General features: G+C 39.0%; 1 protein-coding gene across 5 annotated transcripts in view; it reads right to left on the reverse strand.

Annotated features, from left to right (window-relative positions):
• LOC136863885 (E3 SUMO-protein ligase PIAS3) overlaps positions 1–19,077 on the reverse strand; it is a 566,508-nt gene that overhangs the window by 151,998 nt on the left and 395,433 nt on the right. For all 5 annotated transcript variants that reach the window (XM_067140273.2, XM_067140272.2, XM_067140274.2 and 2 more), the window contains one exon: positions 9,345–9,582. In XM_067140273.2, the coding sequence (XP_066996374.1) occupies positions 9,345–9,582 (238 nt within the window). The remainder of the gene's footprint in view (positions 1–9,344; positions 9,583–19,077) is intronic.

Here is a 19,077-nt window from a genome sequence, read left to right on the forward strand (position 1 = left end):
TGCTTCATGTTATTATTATTATTATTATTATTATTATTATTATTATTATTATTACACTACAGGAGATATCTCTACCGTTTAATTTCAAAATGCGATTAGCTACTTTAAAATATGTTATTAGCGTACAGGAATTCGTAGAGTGCATGAACCGAATAGTAGTGCGACGTGAACATTTCGGCGCACATGTTATTGTGGAGAAGTACTCAAGGTTATTCTACTGAGCCCGCCCAGTGTGGTGGACTGTGGTGGACTGTGGTGGGCTGTATGAGACCAGTGCTGTGGGCCAGTATGCTGCCGCGTCAGAAGAGAACGGCACTGCACGGGCTGGGCTGCCGGAGCCCGTGGGCTTGAAGTGCTGCGCGGTGGGCCTGGCTGCAGGACTCTGCATAACGGTCACCTATTGTTCCCATAGCCAAAAAAATTGGACAGCTGCTGTTGCATTTCTGACATATTAAGGCCCGTGGTTGTGCCGTATCTTCCAGGCCTGCGTGATACTGCCCTTCAACAGGACAATGCACACCAGCATGTTGCCAGTGCTATCCTGACCTCCTTCGGTACAGAAGGTATTGGACTGTTGACCTGGCCAGCAAGTTCTCCAGATCTGTCATCGACTGCTGAGAGACTGGCACGCCAACACTCGCCAGCCACTATGATTGATGAACTCTGGCACAGAGTTGGATCTGCATGGAATGATGTAGGCGTATCAGTCAACTAAGCTTAGTTTCGACTTGATTTCCAGCCGGATTACAGCTTTTATTGTTGCCAGAGTTGGCAGCTCTGGGTACTAATTTGTGCCTGCTCTGTACCTCAAAATTACCCATGAAGTGAATATGTCTTCCACCCGTCTTACTGCAAGTGTACAATAAATATGATTCTGCTTTCTGCTTACCTTTCTCATGTAGCAATTTTAATGGCCAGCAGTGTACTTTTCTCTACATCTGCCTCAACATAATTCTTGGATAACACTACCTTGGTTCTCTTTCCTCCATATACTTTCACCATGTGCTTAACAATGGAGTTCTCCATGACCACAGACTCAATCCCACCTACATCATTAGATTCTCCCCTCTCCTGGTCTTCCTTATCTTCCCTGGGAGCTGCAGAATCTACTTCCACTTCTCTCCTCCTTATGACCCTGGTTTCACCTCCCTCTTTCAATCCTCTTACTTCCCCATCCTCTGTAACACTTCCCTGTTTCTCGTCTCTCCCCTGGTATTCTTCCTGCAGTGACTGATGCAGATATCACACTGATATCTTTGCCGATCTCTGCCCCTGGCTAGAACCCCCCAGCCCAAAATTTCCTTCCCCTTAAAATATTCCACAACAACTTCCCTTCCCCCCCCCCCCCTCTTGCACTCTTACTGTATCGTGTACACTGCTTGAGGGAGATGTACCTTCGTTCCTGTCCTCCATTAGAATCCTAATTGTCCACCTCAAATGTCAACCCTAATATTCCTTAATACCTGCTCACACCCACAGTTCCTACAACTGCATTCTTTTATTTTCTTGACAGAAATGTGAAATATGCTGAAAGATCAACAAAAATAAAATAACATTAAACAAAAGGATAAAAACTGATGTAAAGAAATACAGTATAATACACAGGGATTACGCAACAATAAAAAATGCAATATGCTAACTAATAAGGTAACTACAATACAAAACTACTTAATCATTGTATCATTATATCCAATATACAATAACAAATGAAAAATGCCGTTGAACGCAAAATATCGGATGGATTACAAAAAAACTACACTGCAATATAGCAAGCAAGATACTATCTAATAAAATAACTGCACTATAATTCTAAACTGCACTTCAGCATATCCTAACAACAACAGGTTAACTGAAACCATAGAAATGTGTCAAAATTAAATACATAGAAAGATTATTTGTTTTCCTAGTATGCATGACAGAATTTAAAACTACCCTTATGTTATGAAAGATTGCAAGTACAACAAAAGATATCTAAAATAATTTCCCAATAACTACCTTTTTAAAACATTAAAAAGTATTGTACCAGGAAAGCCGGTACAGCAAATATCACTTCAAAATTATGAAGGATTTCAGGCTGCAGCTAGGCAACCTGCTCCATCCCAGCCGACGTGTAGCGCGACGTAAGCCCCGCTGCTAGCTGCCAAGGCTAAGCCACGTCACTGCATATCACCCGATTGCTTACCAATTTTGACAAATCCTAAACTAATTGAGATAGAGACGAATGTATAGCACCACCCTGTGCGCCATCTCGAATTTCAACATAATGTAAACAGACGAAAACGTGTGACATAGCACGTCTAGCAGTATGTAAGAGAGCCCAGCCAGAGCACTAATCAGCTTACTCAATATCAAGAGCTCTGCCTAGCAGGCTCGCTAGTGAACGCGGTGAAAACATACCCTCTTAGGACAAAGTTATACTCCGCTACGAACTTAGAATTCCACGGGTGAGAAATGGGACTCAAAACTATTCGAGAACTTTGAATTTATAATACCAATATAATGGGTTCATTATTGGATATTATAAATTTTAAGGCTAACTCATTCCCGTTGCCAGCATTTCACCCCAGTGTGCTAATTTGGGCTCGTTTGGCAAATGGCACAACTACCACGACGCATGGCTAATGCATACTTTGGAGGCCACTGCATAGGCTATTTGAAGCTACCAGCAGTGCCAATGCACTATGAAAGACTTAGAATTTCGTGAGTGTGAAATGGACTTCGAACTCTTTGAGAACTTTTCATTTCTCTAGGCGAGTTGAACTTATATTTATAACAGTTGTATGAACAAACTTTAAATATTTCTCATTGAACTAACTTCGACTTTGAATATTTCAACCGAGATTAACTTTAACTTTGTTCATTTTGCTCAGGCAATGATCTTTGAACATTTCTCGTGAGATATAACTTCATTCTTGAAGTTCAGAACTTTAATACAATAAACTCATATGATCATAAGGGAACATATAATACATTCCCACTGCAGCGAGTTTATATTTGACATGGAGCTGCACTTCACAGACAGAAATGAAGAGGACTCATCCTAGCCGTGACACACCGACTTAGTCGTAGTGTATTTTCACATTTGATCCCCCCCACTGCAGATTACGCCAAATATAAACATTCTATTTCACTAGGAGATCATCACAAACCAAAACTTCGTCCCGATGTTCTTCATGATTTCACTCACGACAATAACTCTGTTTAAAGTCTCATCAACCATTCTCATGCTAGTATATTTTACATAGCATTCAAAAAGTTATCAAGAAGTTAACAAAACTGAATTTAAGCGAGTGATTCTAACCCCGCAACATGTTCCCTGAAACAACTATTATCAACAAATAACGGCCTCATTGTTGCCATGCACAATGCATCATGTACTTAATGACTTTTCTTTTCAACTACACCGAAATTAAGCCTAAACATTACGACACCCAATCAAATTTCCTTCCACACCAGCCAAATTCACCATTGCTTATTGGAGCCATATTCACGAACCCGGGACATCAACCAGACAGCTTTCAGTAATGACTACACTCCTAATGGAGCCTCATTTGGCAATCTCAAAAAATGCTGGAATATTTTCCCTAGGATTCCAAATAATATGAACTGAGGTCAAACCACTGCTGGATAATACTGTGTAGTTGCCTTGTCAATACTGCGATCATCACCCAACGGCAGAAATTATTGTTATGCACATTGGTGCTAGACATTTTGTATCTTTTCTCCCCAAACTGCTCCCATGTAAATATGTTAATATAATCTTTGTAATTTCCCAACTTTTCTAATAGAGTAGCATCAATGTTTATTGTCAGACCACCACTGCTGGACACTGTTAAAATGCCCTGTGGTTTTACGCATTGGTGCCGACTACTTGTATCTTTTACCTTAGACTGCCCCCATGTAAATATGTTAATACAACCTTTGTAAGTACGTACCCTAACATTTTGACGCTGTTATCCTTCACAACTGGTAATTTACAGGCAACGGCTGATATGTTTGTATCCATATTATCATTGAACATTGGTTTTCTCATTGACTATCCCTACTGTAATATGTCAATATTATTTCTTAGTAATTATAATTTAAATACAAATCAGGTACCTAATTCATGTCTTGAGGTAGTACTGTGACTGATGATGCCTTCAAGTAAAGGCGAAACATATCTCATATGGAAATAAAGATAAATTCCTAATTGTTTAAAATTTTAATGCATTGAATAGGTGATATTATAAACTAATTAGCATCCTACAATTAATTCACATCCGAGAAACAGCGAGGCTTCGCCGATTTTCTGATCATTAGAAGTTTTAGTTATTCGGTTCCCATGATATTAGCTCCCAGCATCACTGTAAACCTTTCTTTACTTGTTAACTGTTCCTCACAAACCACAAATGCCGTATTGCACAGTTAATGTTGCACAAAATTTAAGTTAGAGTATTCTTTGCTTCAAGGGAAGAAATGCTTGTTTCGAGAAATCGAGAAATTTGTGTAACTGAATTTCGAGTAACAGAAAAAATTACACACGAAGAATAGGAAAAATGGACGGGAAATTTAATTACTTCGAGATACTGAAAATTCGACTAATGGAGGGTAGAGATAGAGGTTCGACTGTATACTATGAACAACAACCTTGTGTAATCCCTGCAACTCAATCTACCATCAATTTGCACCACAAGCCAATTGTCAACATAAACCATTGATCCCATAGACCCAGTACAGCAATCATCATTTCCCTCGGTATTCTGTCATAGGCCTCCTCTAGATCTACGGAACAAACATAACTGTCTATTCCTCTCATAGCATGTTTCAATTACTTGGTGCATAATGAAAATCTGATCCTGACAGCCCCTCTGCAGTCTGAAACCACACTGGTTTTCATCCAAATTACTCTCAACCACTGATCTCACCCTCCATTCCAAGATGCTGGTGAACACCTTACCTGGTATACTGATCAATGAAATACCTCAATAGTGTTGCAGTTCTTCCTGTTCCCTTGCTTATAGATAGGTGCAGTTACTTCCTTTGTACAAACAGAAGGTACCTTTCTAATATTCCATGCTAATCTTCTTACTACTCCATATCTTCCCCTTATATTTCACCATTTCATCTGTTCCTCCTGCTTTATGAAAATGGATTATAAGTTATTTACCATACCTTCTGCTTCTTCAAGTGTAATCTCACCAACATCATTGTCCTCCTCCCCATGAACTTGTCAACAGACAGATTTCCTTTTAGGTTTAGAAGATATTCAAAATATTCCTTCCACCTCTCCAGTGATTCCCTGGAATCTATTATGAGTTCACCTGAATTACCCAGAACACTATTCATTTTCCTTATTCCTCCCTTTCTATGATTCTTTATTACTGTCCAGAAAGGTTTCCACGCTGCTTGACCTCGTCTTTCCAGGTTATTACCGAAATATTCCCAAGACTTCTCAGATTCAACAATTATTTGCTTCCCTTTGTTCTTTAATCTATGTACAATTAATTTCCTGTCTGCATTAGTCCTTGTTTGGAGCCATTTTTGATAGGCTGCTCTTTTATGTTTACAAGCAGCTCTTACTTTATAATTCCATCAAGATTTTGCTTTGCCCATTTTTACACACAGTTGTTCCTAGGTTTTCCCTTGAAGTTTCTACTACAGCATCCCTGTATGATACCCATTCTCTTTCTAGATCCTGTACCTGTTTACTGTCTACCGTTTGGAACTCTCTACTAATCATATCCATGTACTTCTAATTACCTCGTCCTGGAGCTTATTTGTGTGTTGACAGATTTAACTTTCTCTATCCTACACCTACAGATACTAAGTTCACTGCAGATCAGATAGTGGTCTCTATCAGCAAAAAAAAAAAAACCCAACCCTGGATTACCTGCAAATTCTTAACAGATTTCCTGATTTCAAAGTCAGTTATGATATAGTCTTTCGTGGATCTGGTACCCATACCCTCTCATGCTTGAAGAATGTATTCGTAACTGCTAATCCCATACTAGCAGAAGTCCAGTAAACTCTTCCCATTTCCAACAGCTTCTGTATCTTTCCCACAAACACCCGTCCCCTTTTCATATCCTTCAGTTCTATTTCCAACTTTGGCATGGAAATTACCGATTAGCACTATCCTATCCTTGCTGTTGACCCTGACTACGATGTCACTCAGTGCGTCATAAAACTTGTCAACCTCTTCCTCATCTGCACATCGTTAACAGACATTTTTTTTTTTTTTTTTTTTTTACAAGTTGCTTTACATTGCACCGACACAGACAGGACTTATGGCGACGATTAGACAGGAACGGGCTAGGAGTGGGAAGGAAGCGGCCATGGCCTTTTGCCGTGAAAATGGGGAACCATGGAAAACCATCTTCAGGGCTGCCGAAAGTAGGGTTCAAACCCACTATCTCCCGAATACTGGATACTGGCCGCACTTAAGCGGCTGCAGCTATTGAGCTTGGTCGTTAACAGACTAAGACAATTCTTGTCCTAATTCCTCTAAATGCTAAACCTACCCACATCATTCGCTCATTTATGTGCTTAATAGAAATGTTGGGTGCAATAGTATTCCTGATGAACAGTCCAACACCACAACCTGCCCTTCCCTTTTTAACACCCATCAAGAACACTTTATATTCCACTATGTCTTCCTCGTTATCTCATCTTACCTGAATATCACTAACTTCTCACTTAGTTCTACTTTCTTTATTCTATTAGCCTCATTAATATTGATAGCTCCCCATCAGATTTCATTGTTTCCAAGGAGTCCCTTGCCTGTCAAACTGAAGTGGGACTCTGGTACTCCCACACGTCTGAGGTTTGCTGAGCTCGGTAAATTCTGTGAATCAGGATGCTATCTCATTTACACATAGTCCCAGTGAGAATCTCTCCTGTAACGGGTTAGGGACCACTGGTAGAATGTACAGTACTAGCCGCCTGAGCACAAGGAAGTCCACGACTCAGAATATGTCCAGGATGCCCGCTCGCATTCCACAGCAACTGGTATCCCGACTCAGGACTACTTACTAAGCCACTCAGCCATTGCCTATGGTTCACGAACTAGGACATAACTACAGTAACCCACACCACAAACAGTAACATTATTAAGGATTCACTAGAAATTCTCCTTCACTAACTGTATTTCACAGGATAGGGAGTCAATCCTTTACTAAACTATGCATAATTATATTCAACAATCTAACAAATTGTGATCTTGTTTTTGAACCATCGTCACTATTTGTAAGCTGATATCTTCCTTGAAGAATTTAAAAAATATATGATTAGGCAAATTATTTTGTGTATTTATGACAATAGTAGCACATTGGCTCGCAGAGACACTGTTTTGTCATCGACTTCAGGAATTATGTCTTGTAAGATTATTTTAAGTGTAATAATGCTAATGGATCAGAGTACTATACATGAATGTTGCGCTGTCAGCATCTCTGAGAGCTTCCCAATGAAAGTCTGTGTACACCACGGCACTGCACTGTCCCCATTGCTCATTGTCCTCGCCATGGACACAATCACACAGGACCTGCAGTGGCGTGTCCCTCGGACTCTCTTATCTGCAGATTACGTCGCACTTGCTGATACCACCAGAAGTGGATTGCAATGTCCAGTTGAAGATTGGAACAGCCATCTCTCACAATACAGTCTTAGACTAAACAAAGAGAAGAATGAATAGCTGGAAACCAACCCAAGCATTGGCTCAATTCAAGTTGATGGAGAGCCCTTAATGAAGATCATAAGCTTGAGGAAAATAGGATCCCGCCTACAGGCTGATAGTGGGATAGGTGTTAAAGTGCGAAGTAGGATAAAGGCAGCAAGGATGAGATGGAAGGAAGTCACAGGCGTACTCTGCGATAGAAGGTTGCAACTACATCTGAAGTCGAAAATATACCGCATGATAGTACATCATGTTGCTTTGTACGACCAGCTGACAAAACCTACAGAGCACCAATTACACACCATGGAAATGCACATGTTCCATTGGTTGATGGGCATCACACTCCTGCATCATGTCATAAATGATACCGTCTGCCAGCAAATGGGCATTGCATGGGAAAAACAGCTAAAATGGAATGGTCACGTCCTGTATGATGCACGTGGAACAGTTACCAATTTCACCCTCACCTTTGAAATTAATAGGCAACACCACGCGGGCATGCAAAGCAGCGCTGGCATGACACAGTAAATAATGATATGAAGACTCTGAACTTAAGATCACACAATGCCCAATAGCGTACAAAATGGCGAGCCAAAATTAGGACAGTGGGTAAACACTAGGATGGTGTAGAAGAAGAACAATGCTAAATATTCCAAATGTTCTTTTTTAAGGCTTGAAGTGAGAAAACCAGGAGAGTTGGCCCTGTGGTTAGGGGCACGCAGCTGTGAGTTCGCATCCGGAAGAGCTCCCACTGTCGGCAGCTCTGAAGATGGTTTTCTGTGGTTTCCCATTTTCACACCAGGCAAATGCTGGGGCTGTACCTTAATTAAGGCCACGACCGCTTCATTCCCATTCCTGGCCTTTCCTATCCCATCGTCGCCATAAGACCTATCTGTGTCGGTGCGACGTAAAGCAAAGTAGAAAAAAGTTAGAAATAATGTTTTATATGTAGTGTGTCAGAGAAAAGCAACAGGAAACTACCTCACTCCTCATTTCCCTAGTACACCTCTTCAGTGACACCTAGGTCATCTATAACAGGTGATGGTGCCACGGTTGAAGACCAAACCAGCCTCCGGGCGGAGCACTTAACATACATACACACACATGTAAAGTGTATCATTTATATGATCTGGATTTAATCTCTTAATGTGTATCTTTCCCGTACTCCTTTGGAATTTGTTCTGATCTTGGAATGTAACTGAAGATGCGTCTGATTAAGGGATGAAACATATACTACTCCATTTGATACGTAATATAGGAATTGCCTGATTAGTATTAACTTCTGAAATCGAATCTACTGTTATGAAAAGTTTGCTGCTAACATCCTTGGAACTATTTTAATATTGTTATCCATTTGCACTGTACATTACCGGTGTTTGTGGAGTGAAAATACATAAATCCCAAACGCATCTACCAGATAATCAACAAATGATAGTATTTTCATCTTTTTGAGTCACATTATCACAAAAAAAAAAGAACTTTAATAGTCAGATGTCAAGTACAGCAGCCATCCTGAAGAGAACTATTACTAGCCGAGAATGAACAAGTTGAGAATTTTTAATTCAATGAAGCGATTTATTGTCGAGCAGCCATTATATGTTACCTCACCTGTAAATTATTGTAACGTGAAATACAAAAACATTACTTGATTAAATCATTAAAATCAAATCAATGTTTAATAACAACTTACCCATCCACCTCAAGGCAGTTGAAACGAGCACTATTGCCACAGATGGGACACTGCCAAGTTGGCTTTTTCTCGTTTAGAAATACATAGACGATTCCATCAAAGCATTGTACATGGTTACAAGTTGTAGCTCGACAAGGTAATTCCATGAGAGCCCTACTTATTGGACAGCACAAGCTAACTCTCTGCGAGGTTGTGCCGATTTCAGAAATACCAGCATCTTCAGCCAGCAAACGTTGAACTATACCAGGAACATTAAAAGAAAAAAAACAACATAAGTATACATTTGCAAGGACAAAATTTGTAGTCATAGAGAGCAGTAAAAAAGAATGTACTAAAATGAAGCTTGGGAACAATGTCTAGTTTTGTAATCAATGGTGAAATATTACAGGTCTTCAGGTCAAATAAACTAAATAAAAATAATTTCACTGGTATTAAAATTAGAAACAGAGCAATAGTATACTTCTACACAATCTGTGTGTACTGTTAGGAAACTCAATGTCCTAATGACAATATTTATGGACTGAAAAGCCATATATCCTTGGTAAACATTTCAATATCTGTGCAGCAGCGGTATTAGAATAACTAATTACTTGCCCCTACAATACGATAATAATACTAATTTTTGTTTACAGTGGCTATTGCTTGTACAGCACTGAATGTGGCAGCACTGATAAACCAATTTAATTTGAATTGTCTATACCAGGAATGGCGAACCCATGCCACACGTCATTAGGCGACACGCGAACACTATTTCGGAGGCACGCCACATGAACATATTAACGTTTTTTATAAGTTTTGTATTACATAATATACAAATCTTGTGCATTTTATAGTCACAATGTTTCAAGTATAAAAAAATAAATACCAAAGAGCTAATTTCTAGTTCCATTTAGACATGCAATACGGCAACACTGATAGATCCGGAAGATTCAAGATTCTTCACACCCTCAAATTCACAAACGAGCAGTGTACAACAGCATGGTGCACCGAGCATTCAATGTCCCACGTCGAAAAAAGACCTAAAAAATGAGTTGAACACTATTATTGTCGGTCTTCTTATTCAAATATTGGCATTGTTGGCTACAGTCTGTGAACAAAGGGTGTAATGTATCAAGAAAATATAAATAAAAATCAGCTGATTCTTGTATTCCAATCATTGTAGTTCTGAGTAGGCAGTTAAAGTATCCGTAATTTATATTTCACACCCTCGACATTTCAGTATTTATGAGCAGTTAACTAATAATCAAGTTCCTACCGTACATTCCAATGATTGCAATTCAAGTCCCTGGCATAATTTAGACAAATACTTTTGAGAAATTATTGTAAACAACCTCATTTTTTTCAACATTTAAGGACACTTATTCTTCGTCCCGCCGAATAGGAAAAATAATAGTAATCCACCATCTGTAAAGATCACATAACCGCATTTCAGTTGAGAATTGTAGTGTAGATACAGTATATTAGATAGTAACTTGCCTGTTATATTCGTGTGTATTTTTGTGCAAACGGCAGGTTTCATTTCTATTACAGCATAATAGGACAAGTAGTACTAATATTAATCTGTATGCGTGTTTAACTTTGTTGGTAATTTTTTAGTACCTACCGGTAGTTCTTGCGAATACCTAAATTTAGGCCTAATTGGAATTTTTTTTCCTATTTGTGCTTAGTAAGAAGCTAGGATACGTCTGAACGTAGTTTTAACATTATTGTAGTGTAGTACAGTAACTTATTAGAAATTAGAGTGCCTATTCTATAATTTTGAGTAGTTTTGCGAATTTCGAATATTAATGGTAATTTTCTTTTCTGTTTTTGCTTGGAAATAACCTGTTGTAATTAGAATACGTCTGAACGTAGTTTAAAATTATTGTAGTGTATTATAGCATCTTATTAAAAGTAGTGTGTTTATTCTATTACTGTGAAATATTTGTATAGTATAGTACCGTTTCTGTGGTATCTGTAGTAACCCTCTTACTAAAATTCTGTTGTTGTAATTTGGGTAGACTTAACTGCAGTTAAGAATTGTTTCATGTTTGTGGGTTACTGTAGTCATGTCCTAGTTCGTGAACCATGGGCAACGGCTGAGTGGCCTAGTAAGTGGTCCTGAGAGTCGGGATACCAGTTGCTATGGAATGGGAGTGGGCACCTTGGACATATTCTGAGTCGTGGCCCTCCTTGTGCTCAGGCGGCTACGACTATAAAATTCACCGGTGGTCCATAACCCGTTAGAGGAGAGATCCTCACTTGGACTATGTGCAAGTAGGGCAGAATCCTGCTTCATGAATTTACCGAGCTCAGAACACTTTAAGCAAGCCTCGGACCTATGGGAGTAATGGAGTCCCACTCCCATTTGACAGGCGAGGGACTCCTTGGAAACAACTTGGCGAACGAAATGGAATTCGATGGGGAGCTATCAATATTAATGGGGCTTATGGAAGAAAGAAGGTAGAACTGGCTGAGTCAGCAAAGAGGATACATCTGGATGTGCTAGGAGTAAGTGATATTCGGGTAAGGGGAGATAATGAGGAAGAGATAGGAGATTATAAGGTGTACTTGACGGGTGTTAGAAAGGGAAGGGCAGAGTCTGGAGTAGGGCTCTTTATCAGGAATACCATTGCACGCAACATAGTTTCTGTTAGGCACGTAAATGAGCGAATGATGTGGGTAGATTTGTCAGTGGGAGGTTTAGGACAAGAATTGTGTCCGTGTATTCACCATGTGAGGGGGCAGATGAGGATGAAGTTGACAAATTTATGAAGCATTGAGTGACATCGTGGTCAGGGTCAACGGCAAGGATAGAATAGTGCTATTGGGCGATTTCAATGCGAGAGTTGGGAATAGAACTGAAGGATACGAAAGGGTGATTGGTAAATGTGGGGAAGATATGGAAGCTAATGGGAATGGGAAGCATTTGCTGGACTTCTGTGCTAGTATGGGTTTAGCTGTTACGAATACATTCTTCAAGCATAAGGTTATTCACCGCTACACATGGGAGGCTAGGAGCACCAGATCCATAATAGACTATATCTTAACAGACTTTGAATTCAGGAAATCTGTTAGGAATGTAAGAGTTTTTCGGGGATTTTTCGATGATACAGACCACTATCTGATCTGCAGTGAACTAAGTATCTCTAGGCCTAGGGTAGAGAAAGTGAAATCTGTCTGCAAACGAATAAGGGTAGAAAATCTCCAGGATGAGGAAATTAGACGGAAGTACATGGATATGATCAGTGAGAAGTTTCGAACAGTAGACAGTAAGCAGGTTCAGGATATAGAAAGTGAATGGGTGGCATACAGGGATGCTGTAGTAGAAACAGCAAGGGAATGCCTACGAACAACTGTGTGTAAAGATGGGAAAAGGCGAACATCTTGGTGGAATGATGAAGTGAGAGCAGCCTGTAAACGGAAAAAAAGGCTTATCAGAAATGGCTCAAAACAAGGGCTGAGGCAGACAGGGATTGGTATGTAGATGAAAGAAACAGAGTGAAACAAATAGTTGTTGAATCCAAAAAGAAGTCATGGGAAGAATTTGGTAATAACCTGGAAAGGCTAGGTCAAGCAGCAGGGAAACCTTTCTGGACAGTAATAAAAAAATCTTAGGAAGGGAGGGAAAAAGGAAATGAACAGTGTTTTGAGTAATTCAGGTGAACTCATAATAGTTACATGTAATTAATCTCATAATGGGACCGTATTGAGGACAATATATTAAAATTATAAAATCCTTTTAATCACAACCACCTACTCAATACATTATATTACTCATTGAATTATAAAACAATCATGAGGTGTCTTAAATAAAGGAACATGTTTCGTTCGACATAGCGAACATCATCAGCCTTAATTTACAAGGATTAGGTCAGGGCCCTGAACTGAATGATAAAAATTATTAAAAAGGTGACAATACCATAATAAAAAGTAAAATGATAACATTAAACATGAAATTATAACGATATGTACAGATTAACAGCAAGAAAGCAGAGGAATACTTTGAATGATGGTAGTCTATAGAGTTAAAACAAACATGAGGTTGTAAAAGTAAAAAGATACAGATGTAGTAGATCCCAAATTATAAGTCAATGTGTGAAGCGTGGACCAATCGCCGACCATGGAGCTCCTAATTGAGCAAACCAAAAGTTAAAATAGAGTCTACTGAACAGCGCGAGCCAAGCTGAGTCAGTCAAAAGGCGCAAAGCGACGAAGCTAAGGTTGAAATGACGTAAACTTCAGTAGTTAGGAATTCTGTAGGAGAGCCAACACAATGCCAGAAGGAAATACAGGTTGAACTAGTCCGTATTTACACGCTAGCAGTAGAATTAAACTTATACAACGTAGGACACCAATGTGGACTCGTTAAGTAACTATAACTTGAAAGTAGGGAGAGTTCCAGCAAACCAGATTGAATGGAGCAGATTATGGCACAATTGGAGTTAGAAATCCTTGGGACTAGTGTGAGGTGTTCACTAACGTTGGCTGCGCGAATCAAACTGGCATAGACCGCAGGAAATCACTGGAGAGGTGGAGGGAATATTTTGAACATCTTCTCAATGTAAAAGGAAATCATCATGGTGGTGTTGCTAAAAGCAAAGCTCATGGGGAAGAGGAAAATGATGTTGGTGAAATTATGCTTGAGGAAGTGGAAAGGATAGTAAATGAACTCCATTGTCATAAGGCAGCAGGAATAGATGAAATTAGACCTCAAATGGTGAAGTATAGTGGGAAGGCAGGGATGAAATGGCTTCATAGAGTAGTAAAATTAGCGTGGAGTGTTGGTAAGGTACCTTCAGATTGGACAAAAGCAGTAATTGCACCTATCTATAAGCAAGGGAACAGGAAGGATTGCAACAACTATCGAGGTATCTCATTGATTAGTATACCAGGCAAAGTATTCACTGGCATCATGGAAGGGAGGGTGCGATCAGTCGTTGAGAGGAAGTTGGATGAAAACCAGTGTGGTTTCAGACCACAGAGAGGCTGTCAGGATCAGATTTTCAGTATGCGCCAGGTAATTGAAAAATGCTACGAGAGGAATAGGCAGTTGTTTTATGTTTTGTAGATCTAGAAAAAGCATATGACAGGGTACCGAGGGAAAAGATGTTTGCCATACTGGGGGACTATGGAATTAAAGGTAGATTATTAAAATCAATCAAAGGCATTTATGTTGACAATTGGGCTTCAGTGAGAATTGATGGTAGAATGAGTTCTTGGTTCAGGGTACTTACAGGAGTTAGACAAGGCTGTAATCTTTCACCTTTGCTGTTCATAGTTTACATGGATCATCTGCTGAAAGGTATAAAATAGCAGGGAGGGATTCAGTTAGGTGGAAATGTAGTAAGCAGTTTGGCCTATGCTGACGACTTGGTCTTAATGGCAGACTGTGCCGAAAGCCTGCAGTTTAATATCTTGGAACTTGAAAATAGGTGCAATGAGTATGGTATGAAAATTAGCCTCTCGATGACTAAATTGATGTCAGTAGGTAAGAAATTCAACAGAATTGAATGTCAGATTGGTGATACAAAGCTAGAACAGGTCGATAATTTCAAGTATTTAGGTTGTGTGTTCTCCCAGGATGGTAATATAGTAAGTGAGATTGAATCAAGGTGTAGTAAAGCTAATGCAGTGAGCTCGCAGTTGCGATCAGCAGTATTCTGTAAGAAGGAAGTCAGCTCCCAGGCGAAGCTATCTTTACATCGGTCTGTTTTCAGACCAACTTTGCTTTACGGGAGCGAAAGCTGGGTGGACTCAGGATATCTTATTCATAAGTTAGAAGTAACAGACATGAAAGTAGCAAGAATGATTGCTGGTACAAACAGGTGGGAACAATGGCAGGAGGGTACTCGGAATGAGGAGATAAAGGCTAATTTAGGAATGAACTCGATGGATGAAGCTGTACGCATAAACCGGCTTCGGTGGTGGGGTCATGTGAGGCGAATGGAGGAGGATAAGTTACCTAGGAGAATAATGGACTCTGTTATGGAGGGTAAGAGAAGTAGAGGGAGACCAAGACGACAATGGTTAGACTCAGTTTCTAACGATTTAAAGATAAGAGGTATAGAACTAAATGAGGCCACAACACTAGTTGCAAATCGAGGATTGTTGCGACGTTTAGTAAATTCTCAGAGGCCTGCAGACTGAACGCTGAAAGGCGTAACAGTCTATAATGATAATGTATGTATGTATGTATGTATGTATGTATGTATGTATGTATGTATGTATGTATGTATGTATGTATGTATGTAAGAATTGTGTAATTCTTGTGTATTATTCTCTGTTTCCAGTAATTAACAGCAATTTTCATCGTGTTAGTGTGTTGTAGGAATAAACATAGTACAATTAAGTAGTATTGTAGTGTAGTAGTAGCCTATATTAAATAACTTACTGTCCTGTGTTCTTTGTGAACTAACCTAGACATTATTTCTTTCCTTTCATTTTTATTTTGCACAGAATAAGTTATCTTATTTTTTCTTTCCTTTTCGTTATTTAGTAAAAAATGGCTAAGCAATGCGAGTGTAGGAACTGTGGGTGTGGCCAGGAATTAACGAGTATGAGGGAGGAGTTGGAGAGCTTGAAGGAGATAATCAGGATTCTCTCAGAGGACAGGAAGAAAAGTAGGCCTCCAAACAATGTACAGGATACAGTACGTGTAATAGAGGGATTGGAAGGAAATGGGGGAATTGTGGAAGACAGGTGGTCTAGTGATTTAAGGGGAAGGAGATTGCAGGTTAAGAGCTCCATTCAGGATCAAAATTCAGGACAGGTGTCGATGAGAAATCTGTACGATATTTAAAAATTAAGAGGGTTCCTCCTATTCAATACAAACATGTTTATTAATGTGAAAGAATCACATCAACAAATTAATCTACAAATTAATCTAAAAAGCCACCTAATCGATACTTTATTTCTTTTGCCTTTGGCAAACTTAAAAATACATTAACAAACACAGTACATGTTTCGACCACTTCGTGGTCATCTTCAGCTGTATATAAAAAATCTTAGATGATAACATTTAAAAGCAAGCACATTGGATCTTAAACCATATCCCATGGGAATCCAAAAACTATTGTTCTAGATGTTTTAAATGAATTGGAAGATGGGGGGGGGGGGTTGGGGGTAAGGAGATTTATGTGAATGATACTTAAATTACAGTATCGTTTACAATTGTGTTTAAAAAACTTACAGTAAATGATGAAAAACATATTTAAAATCGTCTATGGTAAAATTCTTTTTGATAAAATTAGGTGGCGTGAATAAAAAGTTCGTGTTTGTAATAATCTTCAGGCATTTGTGAGAAAATAATAACTTAATTAAAATTCGCGTCTGTGGTGCTGTTGAACACTTTGTTTTAAATAAACATACTTTAAAATATTCTCAAGTGTCTATGGTAAGGCACTTATTCAAAAACACTTGTGCTTGAATGAAAGTTTGTCAGATGCACCAGTCTTCAGGTATTTATTGTTTATATTTAATAACTTCCTTGAGTGATATTCTTATGGTTAAAAGGCCGTGTTGATTGTTTAACTTCCGAGAATTGCTCTTCGGAATGTGATAAAAGAAAATATGTTAGTCGCTTAACTTGTTAAAACCCTGTGGTGGCTTCTGGTATACAAAATGGCGATCTGATTCGGGCAGCTTGCCTCGCGATCTGTAACCAGCAGGAGATCGTAATATATTAAAATATAACATATGATAAAAGTAAAAAGCTCCGAAACACCCTTAAGTCTACGTATCTCTTCTGCATAGCCGAGGTTATGCCTTTTCCCGTATTTCTTCCTTTTCTGCTGTGGTTGATCTCTGTTCCAGTGATCACTATGACCTGGTCCAGACAGGGAACCTGTTGTGCCTGTTGGAAGGGGCATTATAAACTCCTGACCTGTTTGCATTCAACCTGGGAGTGCATTGTCGCAGAATTCCTGGTGGTGGCAGTTATCCAGTACTGCGCCATGCCTTACTACATGTTCACTGTGAGTTCGCTATGCGAGTGAACTATATGAAGCGTCATTGGAGACCCTGGTTGGACTGAAAAGGGAAACCATGTTGGCAGGCGCACGATGTCAGCGATCCTATGGACAGCAATACCTGTGGTCGAGCTTAGGAAATTCTGCTTACAAGATACTTGTAAAAGTTGCATCAAGATATGGTTGATACGCGTTGGTATCAGTGTGTGTTCACAAAATTCAGACCTCCAATTAAAATCACCAGTTAATGTAACATTTAAAAAAAAAATTTATTATCGAGCTGAACTCGAGTTTCGGCGGTGGAGGATGTCACCGGTGGTGAGTTGATAGTTGGCGGAATCATTTTTGACTTGACAAAAGAAACTAAGGAACTAACATTTTTTGAAGAATTCGACTAAATTTTTGTTGTTGTAAAAATTATGTAAAAATTTGTGTTTAATTTTTGATGAAGTTGTATTTTAAAGTATTTTCAGAACTCACTGAAGAGCCAATTATTTACTTAATCATTGACATTGATATTGGAGATCACCAGTAATATGTTTTTTTTGGAACCCATTTTTTGTATCACCCTGTAGTACCACGTGGAGGCTTTGATCACAAAATTGCTGAGTTTCACAATCGAAATCTCTAGAATGAATTTCCCACATTACCATATTTGGTGCTATAATTCTATTGGTGAAAATAACACTAATTGGTATTGGTCAAACTTCGGATCGAAACATAGGTAGCTTCCCTGATTGGCTGTTTGAGTATTTCCCAATTTCCGGCTTTTTGGCTCCTTAGCAAGAGCAAGGCTCTGTTCAGCGTCTTTGGTTTTCGTACGTCGTAACGATCGGACGCACCTTGTAAGGTGGTCCGCTCACCGGCTCCAGCCATCCCGGGGTAAGCATGTTTTCTGTTCTCAAGTGTTAACTTAAAATGTAAATTCATTCGTTCGGAGTTTGCCTTAGACCCTGGTTTTCACCGCTTTTGATTTGTAATGCCGTAGTTCGTCAACTAGGCATACCCTTTATTTTGGAGGCAATTCATTTTATTAATCTTTTGTGAATATGTAAACTTTAATTTTTTTTCTTCCGAGTTGCCTCCAGTAATTCCGTATCAATTTAGTGCACACCTGTTGAGCTTTGCGTCCCTCACTGATGTGTATTAGGAGAGGACTACTTCTCTATAGGCCTCTGCGCTAAATTTAATTTCTATTGTTTCCTTCTCTTGTAACATTTTTCAACTTGCCTTATATGATGTTTGTAATTAGGTCATTGTCCCCTTTAAATTTTCATTGTAAGTTTCAACATCGAAATTATGCTCACTTATTTAAATGTCATTGTAACTTTGTGTAAATATTCACTTTCCTGAGAGAAACACTGATAGGAACCTCGTGGTTCGATTTGATTTTTTTAAAATTAATAATGTTATCTAACCTTGTGCACTTCATACCTTGATTCAATTCTATATGTTAAATAAATTAGACAAAGGGTTAATGTTCTCACGTTTCTTTCCCTACAACGTCGCGTAAGGTCTTGTCCTCTAGGGTTTCCCGGCCTGCTTCCCATACTTCCTTTCTCTAGTTGGCATGTTGGTTATCCTGCGAAGCCACGTGTTTGTAAAAGGTAAAATGTTTTCCTGTTTGATCATTGGCTGATGTCGTTCTGTAAGGTTTGTTATTTTGCATTATCTAATAATTACGTGTTTTATATGTATCTTGTATTATGTGCTTCCTTCTGTTTAAAGGGGGGGTTACAAAGTTCAATAGTTTTTCAATATCATACAACTAACAGAGACAAATA

Source organism: Anabrus simplex, chromosome 2 (genome assembly GCF_040414725.1).
Source record: "Anabrus simplex isolate iqAnaSimp1 chromosome 2, ASM4041472v1, whole genome shotgun sequence".
Taxonomy (NCBI): Eukaryota; Metazoa; Arthropoda; class Insecta; order Orthoptera; family Tettigoniidae; genus Anabrus; species Anabrus simplex.